At 38.2% G+C, this 15,687-nt stretch overlaps 1 protein-coding gene across 2 annotated transcripts in view; it reads right to left on the minus strand.

The window, feature by feature from the left end:
- The window catches only part of LOC132832109 (dnaJ homolog subfamily C member 13), a 134,274-nt gene that overhangs the window by 61,761 nt on the left and 56,826 nt on the right, over positions 1-15,687 (minus strand). For both annotated transcript variants that reach the window (XM_060849821.1, XM_060849822.1), the window contains exons 21-25: positions 14,986-15,003; positions 11,511-11,593; positions 10,640-10,793; positions 4,662-4,765; positions 4,417-4,576 (exon numbers count right to left, since the gene is read on the minus strand). In XM_060849821.1, the coding sequence (XP_060705804.1) occupies positions 4,417-4,576; positions 4,662-4,765; positions 10,640-10,793; positions 11,511-11,593; positions 14,986-15,003 (519 nt within the window). The remainder of the gene's footprint in view (positions 1-4,416; positions 4,577-4,661; positions 4,766-10,639; positions 10,794-11,510; positions 11,594-14,985; positions 15,004-15,687) is intronic.

The raw sequence follows: 15,687 nt of genomic DNA on the forward strand, positions 1-15,687 counted from the left end.
TTCTAGTACTAAAAGCATGGACTCTGCCAGCCATTTCAAAATTCAAATCATTTCATCACTAGACAGAGCAGCATACCACAGACGTTAATTCATGCTGTTTTGAAATTGGGTCCATGAAGAATATCACTTAAAATGAAACAAACTCATTTATCCCATTACTAAGGATGCTTGTTTCCATCTCTATCATCAAGATTTGTCTTGCTCAGCTCATTTGCAGCTGATCATTTTATTCATGACTTCATTATCTCTAGGTTTGACTGTTCGATTGCATTTCTGACTGGTGTCCGATATTCTGAACTCTACACTTGCAGCCACCCAATGCTCTGAATTGTCTCAACTCAGACCAATTCTTGTTCCCTCATCACCCCTGTACGCTCACCATCCTGACTCCCAGTCAAGTAAAGTCTTCATTTCAAAATTCTTATTCTTGTTCTCAAATGTCTCCAGTGTCCTCACCCCTTCTCCCATCTGTAAACTGCTCCAGCACCATAATCCCCTGATACATCTGCACTCCAATTCTCATCTCCCATACATCCACAGTTTTAATTGCTGCAACAGTGGTGGACATACCTTTGTTTGTCGAGGCCCAAGTTTGGGACATCCTCTCTACTCCTCTCCCTGTCCCTCACCACCTATAAAAGACAATCTCTTTGACCAAGCTTCAGGTCATCTGACGAAATCTCTCACATGGCTTGCTGTCATACTTGGTTTCAAAATTATCCTGTGAAGCACTTTATGTTTAATTCTAGTGATGCCACTCTATAAAATAGGTTTTGAACGAAACTCTGCCATCACACTAGGCAAGTGTCAAATCTATAGCATTACCGGATGCAGGTGTGGGGAATGTCAATCTTTTTATTTTCAAAAATAACAGAAAATGCTGGAAATACTCAGCAGGCCAGGTAGCAAATGGATAAGGAAACATTTCAGGTCATTGACCATTCATCACAATCAAGAGTTGCTCTGGAGTTCCCAAAGCACAACGAGAGTCAGGAAAACAAGAGACAGTGGTCTGTGATGGGCTGGAGGGCAAATATAATTAAATGGTTGTTATGGTGACAGTGCAAAAATAAAGATGCTAATAAGGTTTCTACAGAACAAAAAGGAGTCGTCCCACTTCTATTCGGATCTCTCAATCTGATCCTATTCAAGAGAAGTGCACTGCAAGCTGGAGAAAGTAACATCTTTCTAAAACACCACAGCCTTCTGCAACAATATCATTGTCAGCAGGTGCCTTCTGAGAGAAAATGGATAGTTAAAAGGGTTAAGTTATGACTGTTAAATTCAAAGGAGACCGATGACACCAGATCTGCAGAGATTGGAGAATATGCAGGCCCACAGTCCCAGAGGTCTACTCAGCGTTCTCCTGTCATTCCTGCCTACGGGGGGTTGCTTTTCTATGTATGCTACATTTCCCATCTTATCCAAATGGTTTGCAGTAAAACAGTTCATGTCTAGTATATTCTGAAGATAGATGACTGACCTGAACAACTAACTGGGAGTCAGAGTCAGAGATGTACAGCACAGAAACAGACCCTTTGGCCCAACCTGCCTGGGCCGAGCGTCCCTAGGACCACGTCATTAAGTGTACAAGTCCTGTCCTGATTTGCCCTTCCAAAGTGCAGCACTTCACAATTATCTGAATTAAACTCCATCTGCCACTCCTCAGCCCATTGGCCGCTCTGATCAAGATCCCATTGTGCTCAGGGGCAACCTTCCTTGCTGTCCATTACACCTCCAATTTTGGGGTCCTCTGCAAACTTACTAGCTATACCTCTTATGTTCACATCCAGATCATTCATATAAATGACTTACTCAGTATTTTTTGTTAATTCAGATTTCCATCAGTGATGGCATTGTTTTTTGAAATTTGGTCAGTATTTGCTTTAGCATTTAAGAAAGGTACAAACATTGCTCAGTGCTTTTCTTCACAAAGTAATTAACAAGGCAAAGATAAGAATGTCTTTACGATACAGCACATACTGTCTACATTGTAACCTTTGCCAGACTGGCTTATAACATTTAAAGGGAATAAGGCTTCACTAAACAGTGTTGCACAAATTTGGATTTCAATTTTCTGACAAATGGAGGACACAAGTCAAATGGCTCAAAGTCAAATCATCTTCCCTGACTCTAGTCAACATGGAATGTGATTCTCCTATGAAAGAGCACAAGACATCGTGCCATTTGGTCCTTCAAGCCTATTTTGCCATTTTCAGATCGTGGTAATCAGCTACCTCAACTCCACCTTTCTACCTTTATATCCCTCGATTCCATAATGTACACGAATCTATCATCTTCAATTGTGAATTATACTCAACAGCTAAGCATCCAGATTTAGTAAAATTCAGAAGCAATTTATTCTCATCCTAGCCCTAAATGGACAATGGCTTATGTAGCATGTGAACCCAGAGGGCAAAAAATCTTCTCACATCTACCCTCCAAGAACTTGCTGTGGCAACCTACCCACTACGACTGACAGTTTGTCACTTTGCAAGAGGAACACAGTGGGTAACAAACCCCAGGGAACACAGACCAAAGCTGCCCTTGGGATGACTCATTTCCTTTGGGAGCATTTCAAAAATTCATTTTCTAGCCAACTGAAACTTCTGCTTGTTTAAATTTAAGAGCCTCTAGTGCTTCTGGTTCACCTTATAACTCCATTCTATGAGACATTTTTCTAGGACAGATTCTCTTGAATTCTGCCTGGTTGCTGCATGGCATCAAATTCTCACAACTATGAAACTCCCTTGCTGACAGCACTGTTGGGAATACCTCCCTCCCTCCCGCACTCTCAGCCACAGTCTTTTTGAACAGCTGCTAACCAGCATTTGGAGGGTAATCGGGTACAATAAATGCTGACCAAGCCAGCAATACCTACCTCCAGTGGTCAAATGTTTGAACATTAGCCTACTTCAGAATTTAAAACAGAAGAACAGAGTCTATGAAGTCAATTAAAGTTATAAGCCATTGCTGATAGATTCAGAACAGGGCCTCTCTATGCATGGGCTAAATAAACTAGCACAATACAAAGCTATTAGAAAAGAAATAGTAGAAATGTTAAAGTTGCTAGGCCCAGAGACCCAGAGACCCAACCTGAGTCTCTTTAGACAAGGGGAGATGTTGAGAAGGAGTCCTTCATGTTAAACTCAGCCAGTGGGAGTTGAACCCACGCAGTTGGCAGCACTGAGCTGACTGACTCCAAAAAACAGCTTATTGCTGTTTTTTTCAAATTCATTCAAAAATGTGGGTGCCACTGGCTGAGCCAGCATTTATTGACCGTCCCTAATTGCCCAGAAGGCAGTTAAGAGTCAACCTGACTTGGTCTGGAGTCACATGTAGGTCAGACCAAGTCAGGATGAAAAGATTTCCTTCCTTAAAAGGGCATTAATGAACCTGATAATCCTGACAGTCAGCATTGGTTTCATGGCCATCATTAGACTCTGAATTCCAGATTTTTATTGGATTTAACTTCCACCACCTGCCATGGCAGGATTCGAACCCAGGTCCACAGAACATTACCTACATCTGGATTAAGTCTAGCAAAAATACTACCAGGCCACCATCTCCCCCATTATACACTTAACCCGACAATAGTTTTTGTAATAGTACAATTAGTCAAACTCCCAGATTCCAATTCTTTGAGCATAAACTCTACAGCTTCCTAGCGACAGGGTAACTAACATGGACTGTCAACAGAGAGAAAAAAAAAAACACGGTTAGTTTAGATTACATTTTTGCACAGGAATCTAAGAAAGCAGGAACAGAGGCCACTCAGTTTAAAAAAAAAACTCAATTACTTTTGTTACAAAATGTATTTGGTTCATGATTCAAATGTATCAATGATTTTCACTGACACCTGAGGAGCCGAGATATAACTTTATTTAAAGTTATTTCTTCATTTTCACCTTCCCCCAGTTACAGGTTATAGATAATAAGCTCCAATTTTAAATTTCATCTACAAAGAACTTGCACCTAACCTGAACAAAAAGATGTTTTGTAAGTCAGACCTACAAGTAACCAGCATGGTCCAAAAACAAAGGGATAGTCTTTAAACATACACATTAGCATATCCCATCACACATGGAGGAAACATGAAAATAAATTCCATGATAAACAGCTGAACCCAGTTCAAAAGAACACTTTGATATCATTTTGCAAACTGTATAACACAAATTTTATAGTTTCAAAGTTCTAATATCATAAAACACGTCCAATGTAATCCTCAGGAGTACAGTTCTGACAGGAAGAAAATTAAGAGAAATCCCAAGACTAGAACAACCCGTGTCTTTAATGCTACTGCAATGAAAAATATAGAGAATTGATACCTTTGCAAAAACTAGGCTCCATATGCAGCTTGTCTAAAAAATGTGCTAAGCTAACAAGAACAAAGTTCAAAAGATTTGTTGTGCTCACCCTGTCCAGCATTCCAACAATGTATTTAGTATCACTGAATGGTCCTATCTCCTCATAGCATTTGCCGTAAACAATGGTCAAAGCTTGTAAACATAAACACTTCATATTCACTTTAGGGGTAAGCAAGAAGCGATGATACAACTCATTGAAAAATTCATACCTGTAATAAATGCACACATTGAAACAAGATATAAAGGGGAAAATATAATTAAACAAGGAAATTTGTTACAGGAATTCAGGCTTACGATCTCTTGATTGTAATCGTCTCTTCATTTTCACCTTCCTCCAACAACAGGCGGAGATAATAATCTCCGATTTTGATTTCATCTGCAAGGCACTCGTATCTAACCTGAACAAAAGGGGAAACAATGGGCAGTGTTGAAAATCCCCAAACCAACTGAAAATAGCATCACCTGCAGTCGCAGACATATAAAACGATTCTTCCAAAAAGGAGATGGCACACAAAAGAAAATATAAAACAAGCAAAACCAGAAACAAATTGGGCACAACAAAACACAAGACGAGCAAAACCAAACAAAAAGTACCAAAATTAGCAAAAAAATATAAACAAGTAACAAAAAAACAAAAGGAAGTGAGAATAAACCGAAAAAGTGGACAACAGCATTACACCTTTCACAAGAAAATTCTGGGCACTTATTTTTAGCTTGGTCAATGTAATAAGTTTTCAGTTTTAGTCAAAACCTACCCAATAAACAGTTCAAAATCAAGCTAAAAATGCTGATTTTTCTTCATTTGTGAGTTTTTATATATTCAAGTAGACAAAAAAAGGTGAAAAACTTATGATCCCAGCTGGTGTTAATACAGAGCAAGTCAGTTCCCAGAGGGAAACCAGTTTGTTAGATCCTCACGCTGGAGGTCAGTTACTGAATACATACATAAGACTTTGTTTAATGCTGTATTCTTTAGGTTAAAACTAAATATTTTTAAAAAACTATGAGCTACATCATTTTGGACATACTATTACAAAGTTTTAACTACAAAATATCAAAAACAAAGATTCATTTATTCCTTTCATTCCAGCAAAATCTTTACAAAGACCCAAATGTCAGTGAAGACACCACCATCTCCACACTGAGCTTTCTTGCTCAGACTCAATGGGACAGTTACAACTAGTTTCCTTCCCACAAATTTCAGTGCAGTCCCCGGAAGTTCATCCCCTTCAGCCGATCTCACCCCTCAAAATAATCGAAACAAAACAGCAAACTAAATTTGCTATTATGATGAAAGGTTCATGATTTATTATCTGGAATAACGAGTTTCAGATTGGGTAGTATCATGCATAGATTTAAGTTTGATTTGTATTTTGATATTGTGGGTTAACGAGGGGAAGACAAATTACTACTTAAGGCCGAGTAGTTCTGGTGAGTCTGGAAATATATTTAAGTGAGGCTTTAAAAGTATTTAGGACAAAAGTAGAAGGAAAGGAATTGATGGGGGGGGGGCGCAATAAGACAAAGCTTTAGAATCAGAAGGCTGTGGACAAGAAACTTAAGCAACTCAGAAATAAACACACTTGATAAAACAGCATACTTAAGGGCCTCAGGAAGGAGTATTGCACAAAACATATCAAGTGAATATAGAGGTCTTCCAGAAACAAACAAATACAACCATGCTAAATGAGTAAAGGAACTCTAAAGTGGAAACAGGGTGGCCCTTCATTGAGGCTTGAGATGCTGTGAAAGTTATTGTTGAGGGGAAAAGAATTGAATCTTATTTGTGATTTTTGTAATAAGTCCATTTCATCTAGTTCTTGTAGAGCTTTTACAAAGTTGTGTGTAGAATAAACTGGAATATTCTTTTGCTCAAAGTAGGTTGACAGTCTTGTGAATATGCTCAGTGACTGACCATCATGGTGATCAAACTGCAAACAAAGTCTGTCAAGTCAAGTTTCACTCGAATCTGACTTGTTCAGTATCATCAGCAGGGATCATAATTACGAATTTAACTTCAAAGTGAATTCACAAGTTCCCTGTGTTCTGCAATATGTCACATTCTGACACACATTACTGACTGACCAACTTTTTGCATTTCTCACTGTGCAACTGGACTCCTGTTACTGGGGAACAGAGGAGTTTCTTTTCCATTTTGTTTAAATTTCATTAAAATGTATGAGAACAAACAGAACAACTTCTTGCACAAACCCAACACCACAAAATTGAAACTAAACCATGTCTCGTCTTCTTAGTCCTGCCTCTATTTATACGTCATGGTTTCTTAAGATGGGTAATTTCATCTAGTTCTCGTAGAGCTTTTAGAAAGTTTTTTTGTGTAAAATAAACATAAATATTCTTTTGCTCAAAGTAGGTTGACAGCTTCTTGTGAATATACTCAGTGACTGACCACCCCCCCGCCCCCAAACACCCTGAAAATGACATCACCCACCTTAAGAAACCAAGACCTATACAGAGAGAGGCGGAACATACCACCAGCACTTCACAGGAGACACTCTGGTATTACCTAGTCATGGTGACGAAACGTCTGAAAAACAAACCTTCCAGCTCAGCAAGCTAACTTACATACTTATCAAACTGAGCTACAAATTTTCAAAAAAATCAATAACCAAGGTTAAATGGTATAATTTTAAAAGGAATGTAATAGACATCTGGGAGTTAAAGTGCACATACTTGGCAGGATAAAATTGACCATGTTTGAAAAACATACTTTCATAAATATCAGAAAAAATCTGCATGATTTAAATGGAGAAAATGGAAACCATCGTTTAACTCATGGAGACAGGCTAGCATTCAGACATTTTTATATTATAAAAAAAAGAGAGGAATCAGTTTTATAGTACACATCATTTCTTCCCCCAAAAGCTCTACACACAAACATCCAAGTGAAGCAATTAAAAGGAGTAAGCAAGATACACCACATTTGACATGAATTAGTTGATTGGTATAATTTAAACTGCTTTGTATGGTCCTTCAAATCATCGAATTTGATCACATATTTGATTAGAAAACTAATGTGAAGCAGTTGTTACCAGAACACATTCCTATAGCCAAGCCCCATACTAAGATCAGCTCACTTTTACGTGATAGTATTCAAGTGGTATTCCAGGACTGAAGCACATAAAACTTAAGCCAACCCATCAATGCAGTATCGAGGAGTGCTATATTCATGTCAAGTGATCCGATGAGGTATAAAGCAATTCACTAAAATAGACAGAGATCTCTGTTCTAATGCTGATTAGCTGTTCAACCAGTAGAAAAAAAAGCAGACCAAACATGCCCAGAAACCCTAGCCACTCTCCCCTACATCAAAGACATCCCTGATATGATTGCCAACCTACTCAGAACCCTTGGCATCATGGTAGCCCACAAACCCACCAACACACTAATACAGCAGCTCAAACTTGAAAGACCCTATACAATGAGCAAAACTAATGTCATTTACAAAATACCGTGCAAGGACTGTAACAAACACTACACTGGACAAACAGGCAGAAAACTAGCCACCAAGATGCATGAACATCAACTAGCCACAAAGACATGACCCTCTCTCACTAGTATTCTCACATATGGATGAGCTGAAAATGTGTTGCTGGTCAAAGCACAGCAGGCCAGGCAGCATCTCAGGAATAGAGAATTCGACGTTTCGAGCATAAGCCCTTGCTCGAAACGTCGAATTCTCTATTCCTGAGATGCTGCCTGGCCTGCTGTGCTTTGACCAGCAACACATTTTCAGCTGTGATCTCCAGCATCTGCAGACCTCATTTTTTACTCACATAGATGAGGAAGGACACTACTTTGAATAGGACAAGACATCCATCCTAGGACAAGCCAAACAAAGACATGCATGAGAATTCCTAGAAGCATGTCATTCCAACTGGAACACTCAACAAATACGTCGACTTGGATCCCATCTATCACCCTCTGAGAAAAAGGAACTGGAAGTGATTTCATCACAGGAAATAACATCACCAACCCAAAGAAACCCAAATTTAATTTGAAAGCAGGAATTTTCAGCATTGCATCGCATGAGGTTCACTGAAGATGTTACCAAGTAAGGTAATGAAACATCTGGAAGTGAACCTTTCAGCTCAGCGAGCAAACCTACATCCAAAACCTCAACCTGAGCTACAAATCTTCTCAAAACTCACTAAGTAGAAACAAACTTTTATAAGGCAGTTTTGTATATTGGTCACCTTGAATGAAAAAGATTTCTCAGACACAACTGGCTAATCATTGACATCCTTGCTGGAGGTAAGATGTACCTTTGTTGTCACACATTGTGATTTTGAATGTCAATGGCTACCACTGGAAAGTCAATGCCCAAAATGAGAGAACCATTGCAAAAGTTCAGTCAAGTACAGTTTCTTTCCTGGACATGGACCAAAGTCCCATATTATGGCCACAATTCAAATGGTTTTCAGAGGTCACAACTCAGTTGAAATCACATGACACGAATATCAATAAATACCTCGCCAGATCCACTGAATTTGTTTTCCTGATGCAATGTATAGATGGTCAGATAACAAAAGTAAAATTTAGACTGAGTTGCACTTTGCCAACAGTAGTCATAATTTGTCCAGCACAATTTGCTTTTTTAAAAAATGTATTATTTAAAACATAGAACAGTACAGCAAAATACAGGTTCTTCAGCCCACAATGTTGCACTGAGCATTTATCTTAAGCCAAGATCAACCTAACCTACACACCCTTCAATTTACTGCTGCCCAAGTTCTTGTCCAGCAGTCACCTAAAAGGTCCCTAATGTCTCTGGTTTTACTACCACCGCTGACAGTGCATTCCACACCCACATCACTCTGCATAAAGAACTACCTCTGACATCTCCCTTGTACCTTCCTCCAATCATTTTAAAATTATGACCCCTCATTTCTGCCCTGAGGAAAGGTCTCCAGATACCTACTCTATGACTCTCATTACCTTGTTCACCTCTATCAAGTCACCTCTTCCTTCTTCTCTCCCGTGTGAAAAGCCCTAGCTCGCCCAACCTCTCATGAGAGTAGCCCTCCAATCCAGGCAGTATCCTTGCAAATCTCTTCTGCATCCTCTCTAAAGCATCTACATCCTTCCTTAAATAGAATATGGTGTCCAGTTCTGGTCACCCTAAGTGCGGTCTCAGCAGGAGTTTATAGAGCTTCAGCAAAACCTCACAACTCAAACTCAATTACCTGTTAATGAAAGCCAAAACACTATCTGCCTTCTTAACAACCCTATCAGCTTGGGTGGCAACTTTGAGGGATCTATTTATGTGGACTCCAAGCTCCCACTGTTCCAACATGGTCAAAAATCCTGTCTTTAACCTATTATTCTGCATTCAAATTCGATCTTCCAAAATTAATTACTTCACACTTTTCCAGGTTGAACTCCATCTGCCACTTCTCAGCCCAGCTCTGTATCCTGTCAAATTTCTTGCTGTAGCCTGCAACAGCCCTTGACACTATCTACGATACCACTGACCTTTGTGTCATCAACAAACTTACTACCCCACCCTTCCACTTCTTCATCCAAGTCATTTATAAAAACTACAAAGCGCAGAGGCTCAAGAACGGATCCTTGCAGGATTCCACCGTCACCAACCTCCAGGCAGAATACTTTCCATCCACTACCACTCGCTGTCTTCTTTCAGCCAGCCAATTCTGTATTCAAACAGCCAAATTTCCTTCTATCCCATACCTAACTTTCTGAATGGGCCTACTGTGGGGAACCTTATCAAATGCCTTACTGAAATACATATCCACGACACCCACTACTAGACCTTCATCAACTTGTCTCATCATCTCCTCAAAAGAACTCAATAAGGCTCGTGAGGAGTGACCTACCATCTGTGGAATGTAGCGTTGCTAGCTGTGCCAGCATTTATTGCCCATTCTTAACGTGAAGGTAGCTTGAAATCATATAGGCCAGACTAAAATCAGGACAGAAAGTTTTCTTCCTTGATGAAGAAAAAAGTAAACCAGATGGATTTTTACAATGATGAAAAGCAATTACATGGTCACAACTAGGCCACCTTTATATTCCAGACTATTATTGAATTCAAATTTGCCATGATGGCGTTTAAACTCTTACAACATTAACTTGGGTTGCTGGATGATTTGCCCAATGACATTATCACTACTCCTCCACCTCCCCATTTTTAAGGCTCACTAAATATTGGGTAAGATCAAGATTTGATAGAAAGAATAAAATGAACAATTGCATTTAATAACTTCACCTCAAAAATCAATTTTTCTTACTTCAAATTCCTGGTGATTCCAAGAAATAACACTAGCAATTCCCAATTCTTTGTCAATGTTAAAAGCCCTTATTTCTGCTTCAAAAGCATCTCTCAATTCTTCTCTCGTTTTGTAATTCCAAATTAAGTTAGATTTGGCATGATCTATCTGAAACCTGTGGAAAAAAAAAATCAAGAAAAAAAACTTTTATTTCAATTTGTTGGATTAGATAATGAAATTCAAAATATGTTATAACTATACTTGAGTACCATTTCCTGCAGCTAAGGCATCAAAATCAGTTAATTTTAGAAATGAAAGAGGTGTCCATTTACTGACTAATTGTGTAATACACAAAGGAGTTACTCAACAAATTACAAAAGTTTGAGTACAGCTGTAGGATCTTAAAAGCATCTTGCAAAACAGGCTGAAAAGAAGACACACTCTCTACTGGCAGTGGATCAGCATGAGACAAATACTGTCATGTGGCCCATAGCCAAACAAGTTCAGATGTAACAACAGAAGTTCCTCAAAAAGCTCAGCAGGTCTGGCAGCACTTGAAGAGAATTCAGAGTTAACACTTTGGATCAAGTGACCTTTACCTGAAACATTAACTCTGATTTCTCTCTACAAATGTTGCCAGACCTGTTGAGCTTTCCCCAGCAATGTATATTTTTGTTCCTGGTTTACAGTATTTGCAGGTCTTTTGGTTTTTTATTAAGTTCATATGTAACCAACTAGTTCATGAAAAGGCATCCAGAGGAGCACACTACAGTATTAGCCACAGCTTCCCAAGAGTGAAAAAGCAAAACAGACATTTCGACTACTACTCATTCCTAATACAATGGAGGTAAGTGAAAGCTTAAAAAAAAATTGACTTGTAAAAGTGTTTTACTTGTAGTAGAAGAGATCCCAGTTTGCTTCTATTTTAATCCTTTGTCGCCTTTTTCTTAAAACAACTGGTTTTTGGTTGGCATTCTATAAATTAGAAAAGGAAATCTGCTTTAAATCATTAGTTAAAACAAAATCAACATGTGCAAACAAGTTTATAACTAATTTGTGAAGGCAGGTTACACAACAAGTTCTAATTCTCCAATTTGGGTGCTTCATGCTTATACATTTGAAGTTATATTTTGAACAAGTTTCTCTGTAAGGGCATTAAGATTAACCTATCAAAACCTTGAAAAAACTAAAACAGTGAAATTCTCGATATGGAATTTGAACACAAAGCTTTTACTTAAAAGCATTATTTAATTAAAGGCTTTAGGTTTTGTAATGTCTATGTGCATTTAGTCAAAGATTTTGAAAAACTGAAGTTATTTGATATACTATCCTTTTTACTTTTTAGTTAGATTCAGGACTCATGGTTAAGTTATTACCATCCAAAATAGAGAAAAGACCTATAAATTTTCCTCAAATCAATAATGGGCAATTCAAACCCATTACCAAGTAATTTCAATAAGTTTCAAACAAAAATAAAAACAAAGTGTGGCTGAGTATTTGGGCAAATGCAGCTTATCTTATAAAGGGAAGATGGATTTATAAACTATCAATTAGGTCTGGTTAATTTTGAGGTAAAAGACAAGAAAGTATTTGTGGATGTTATGTACCAGGACTTGCAGAAGGCATTCAATAAAATATTAAAAACAAAAACAAATGTATGGAATAAAGGCATACCTCAAGAAAGGGAGAGGGGATTTGTTGAGAGATAGGAGATAGTATGGATGATGGTATTCACAAACTGGCAGTATTTAGGTAGTAGTGATGCTGGTGTCTGGGCTGGGACTTCAACCTCTATTTTTCTCCTTGATAAATGAAGAAAGTTAAATCTGCAAGACTGGTGACTATACATAGTGCAGCAACACAGTAACAGTACAAACCAATAGAACATTGACTGGGAAGAGAGTTGGAGAGTAGGTAAAACAGAGCTGAAGGCTAATGTGGGGATATGTGGAGTCATCCACTCTTGCTTTAAAATGGTGAGGAAGTCAGAATTGTCGGTCAGCAGACAAATTCAGGGAAATCAAGAACAGAGATATGCTTCATATCTTATTCTAAGGGACTCTCACTACACAAAGGAAGTTATGTCAGACCTATACAAAGCTCAGTTTAGACCTCACCTGGAGCACTGCACCGCAAGAACATGATACTAAATTAGGGGATACAGATTCTTCTGAATGATACCTGGGCTAAAAGAGCAAAATTAAGAGAATGGGCTGCGTACAGTAATTTTATATTCACCTCAGTTATTATACCAGTAAGAATCAGTGGTTTTATATGATATAAATAATTGATAGTTTGTCCTCATCTATTTCCTCAAGTAGGTTAAGTCAACAAAAGAAGTCAACCTTTACATTAGGCCAGGCCATTTAGGAATTCTAGAGGAGCATTTCTTCACACAAAAGCGAAATCTGGAACTCAGTCTCAATAATGTTTTTGGGGAACAAGTCAGAGAACTTTAAAGCAGGGATTGAAATTGCTCAGTAATGGGTGGCAAGGATTAGAATATCAGAGTTGGTGTGTGGACGTAAGATTCAGATTAACCATAATTTGACTGTATGACCAAACAAGTTAAAAGAGCTGACTGGTTTGTCTACACACCAAAACATTATCCAAATAGTTACAGAATGAAAGAGAGAGGATATGAAGTTCAAACGAATGACAACCCTAACCATGTCAATTCATCATACTTCTGGATTCAAACTCCAGATACAACCACATTTCAATTTTTTTTTGGAGAGGGAGCAAACACTAGGGATTTTATGTTAAGGTGATTTTAGAACATAGCGTTCTTTTCCATATACTGTCAGAAAAAAACTGCTTGGCAAATGTCTACAAGTAATGAGGTAGAGTTTCCACTGTTACTCTGGATTATTTAGCACTAAAGGATCAATTCGTGCAATTGATGTGAAATATTTAAGCGTCAATTACATTCAGGGCAACACAAAATTTCTGCCAGTTTAGAAAAGAGTCCTGTGCACTGAAAACTACTAGGATGATTCATTCACTACTAAGAGATTACCCAGTGAGCTCACTTCGTGACAAATTAGGTGGCTCTAAATTTAGATTCTTTGGTTATAGTGCAGAATTTAAAAGCTTTATAATTACTAAAAACTGATCATTATAGTCCAAAACACCTAGAAAACACTTGGGCATTTTATGAAGATCACTTTCAGCCATTTCGCCACTCAAGTACTACTAACGGTTAACAGTGCCTTACACATTGGTATGTGTTTGGGTGAAGTACTCTTCAGAGGGTCATTCTGAACTTGTTGGGCCGAAGGGCCCAGTTCCATGTTGTAGGGATTCTACGATCTATATGAGATGCTGAATGCAACAGCCACACCAGGTACTGAAAACGCAGAACATATGCAGCAATGCTGAAGTGTGTAAAACAAATTTCATAGCATTTAGGCACCCGACTTGTGTTATGCTACTATTACTGGTAGAGCTGAATAGACAAATGTGTGCCATAATAGACCATTGTCAAACATGTTGGCCAATATTGTCATTTGTGCTCCAAACTGAAAAGGTTAGATGACATTTGACCATGCAACCACCAAATTAGGTCAAAGTAAAATAAATTGCTCAAATACAGTTAATATTGCATCAGTTTTATCACAACCACTTGGAAAAATGAGGCACTAAAAGCTAAAACTATCTTGGTTACCTAACAAGCTAAAAAGTGAGGTGGTGTTTGGCTATACCAGGACTTGAATAGGATTCTAGATACTAGGACAAACAGACCGTGTGAAGCTCCAAACATCAATTAAGTAGTGACTACAGAAATCAACCCAAAAAGCTACATAGCAAAAATTAACATCTGCAAACTTGAACACTAATGACTGAACTCAGGAAGAATGAAGCATTTCCCCATCGGTGGCTTGCTATATAGTAGCCGAATCTAAAAAGTCAAAATTTTTCAGATTCCCTTCATCAATTTCTCGTAACAGATGAAACTATTGCCTTGCATCGGTCGAGAGTACACCAGGTTTCTTTTGTTATTCCACCAAATACACAAAACATGCCTAGAATCTTTCCAGTATCAGGATACAAAGGGTTCTAAAGCACAAGGCTCACTGGAATTTCTTGCGAACCAGCCCTACATGAGGGAAACACTTTAGTGAAAGGGTCTAATTTAGGAGAGGAAGCAAGATCAGCATTTTCGGTCTCCAATCCTCATTTACTCCCCACAAAATAATAAAACAAGTAACTATGATAGGGACAGCTTCTTTACAAAATCATTACCAACAGGTAATAGTTTAAATCTTTAGCAAAACTCAGCTCAGTGTACAGAAAATCAACTACACCCATCACAGGTACATTAAGCCAACATGCATAATTATACAACTAAAGCAACTCTTACTTACCAGATTATTTCTGTCCTGCTTTTGAATTAAATAGCAACAATCGCATGGGGAAAAAAAAAACAAAAATGAAAATTTTAAAGCAAAATTTTCTAGACAGCAGTGGTCAACACTTTATTAATACAGTTGCTCATTCTCTGGGGTGAAGAAATTCATCCCTCCCACCCCCAAACATGGCAGGTTTGTACAGTCAAAATTTATATAAAACCTTCAAACCTCAATACTGAAATACACTTAAAAAACGGCTTTCAATGGATTGCATCATTGTTTTAAACAGACATTTGTCTTTAGTGTAAGCTGTGCCATTTTTCATCTTGCAATCTATTCACATGAAGTATATGATGTCAGGCTTCCGTAATGATACTTGAACTAGAATTTAACTTGAATCTCACTGTGCAGAAAGTGGCCATTTAATCCTTCATGTCAGTGCCAGCTCTTTGATACAGCAATCCAAATTGTATCCTACCCCTTGTACTTTCCCCATTGACAATCCTTCCTTTTAAAAATATACAGTGGGTCCTCGATTATCCGGCAAGACTGCAAGGTCCTGATGCTTGGCTAAACTAGGTTATCAGACTAACTAAGCGAAATACTCCCCGCCTGTGTCTTTTGGATAATTGAGGTTCGTCTGAATACACCCAGTTCCCTATAGAAAGTTGCAATTAAATCTGCACCCAGTATATTTCAATTCCACGTTCCCACCTA

The sequence above is a fragment of the Hemiscyllium ocellatum genome, chromosome 34 (genome assembly GCF_020745735.1).
Source record: "Hemiscyllium ocellatum isolate sHemOce1 chromosome 34, sHemOce1.pat.X.cur, whole genome shotgun sequence".
Classification (NCBI taxonomy): domain Eukaryota; kingdom Metazoa; phylum Chordata; class Chondrichthyes; order Orectolobiformes; family Hemiscylliidae; genus Hemiscyllium; species Hemiscyllium ocellatum.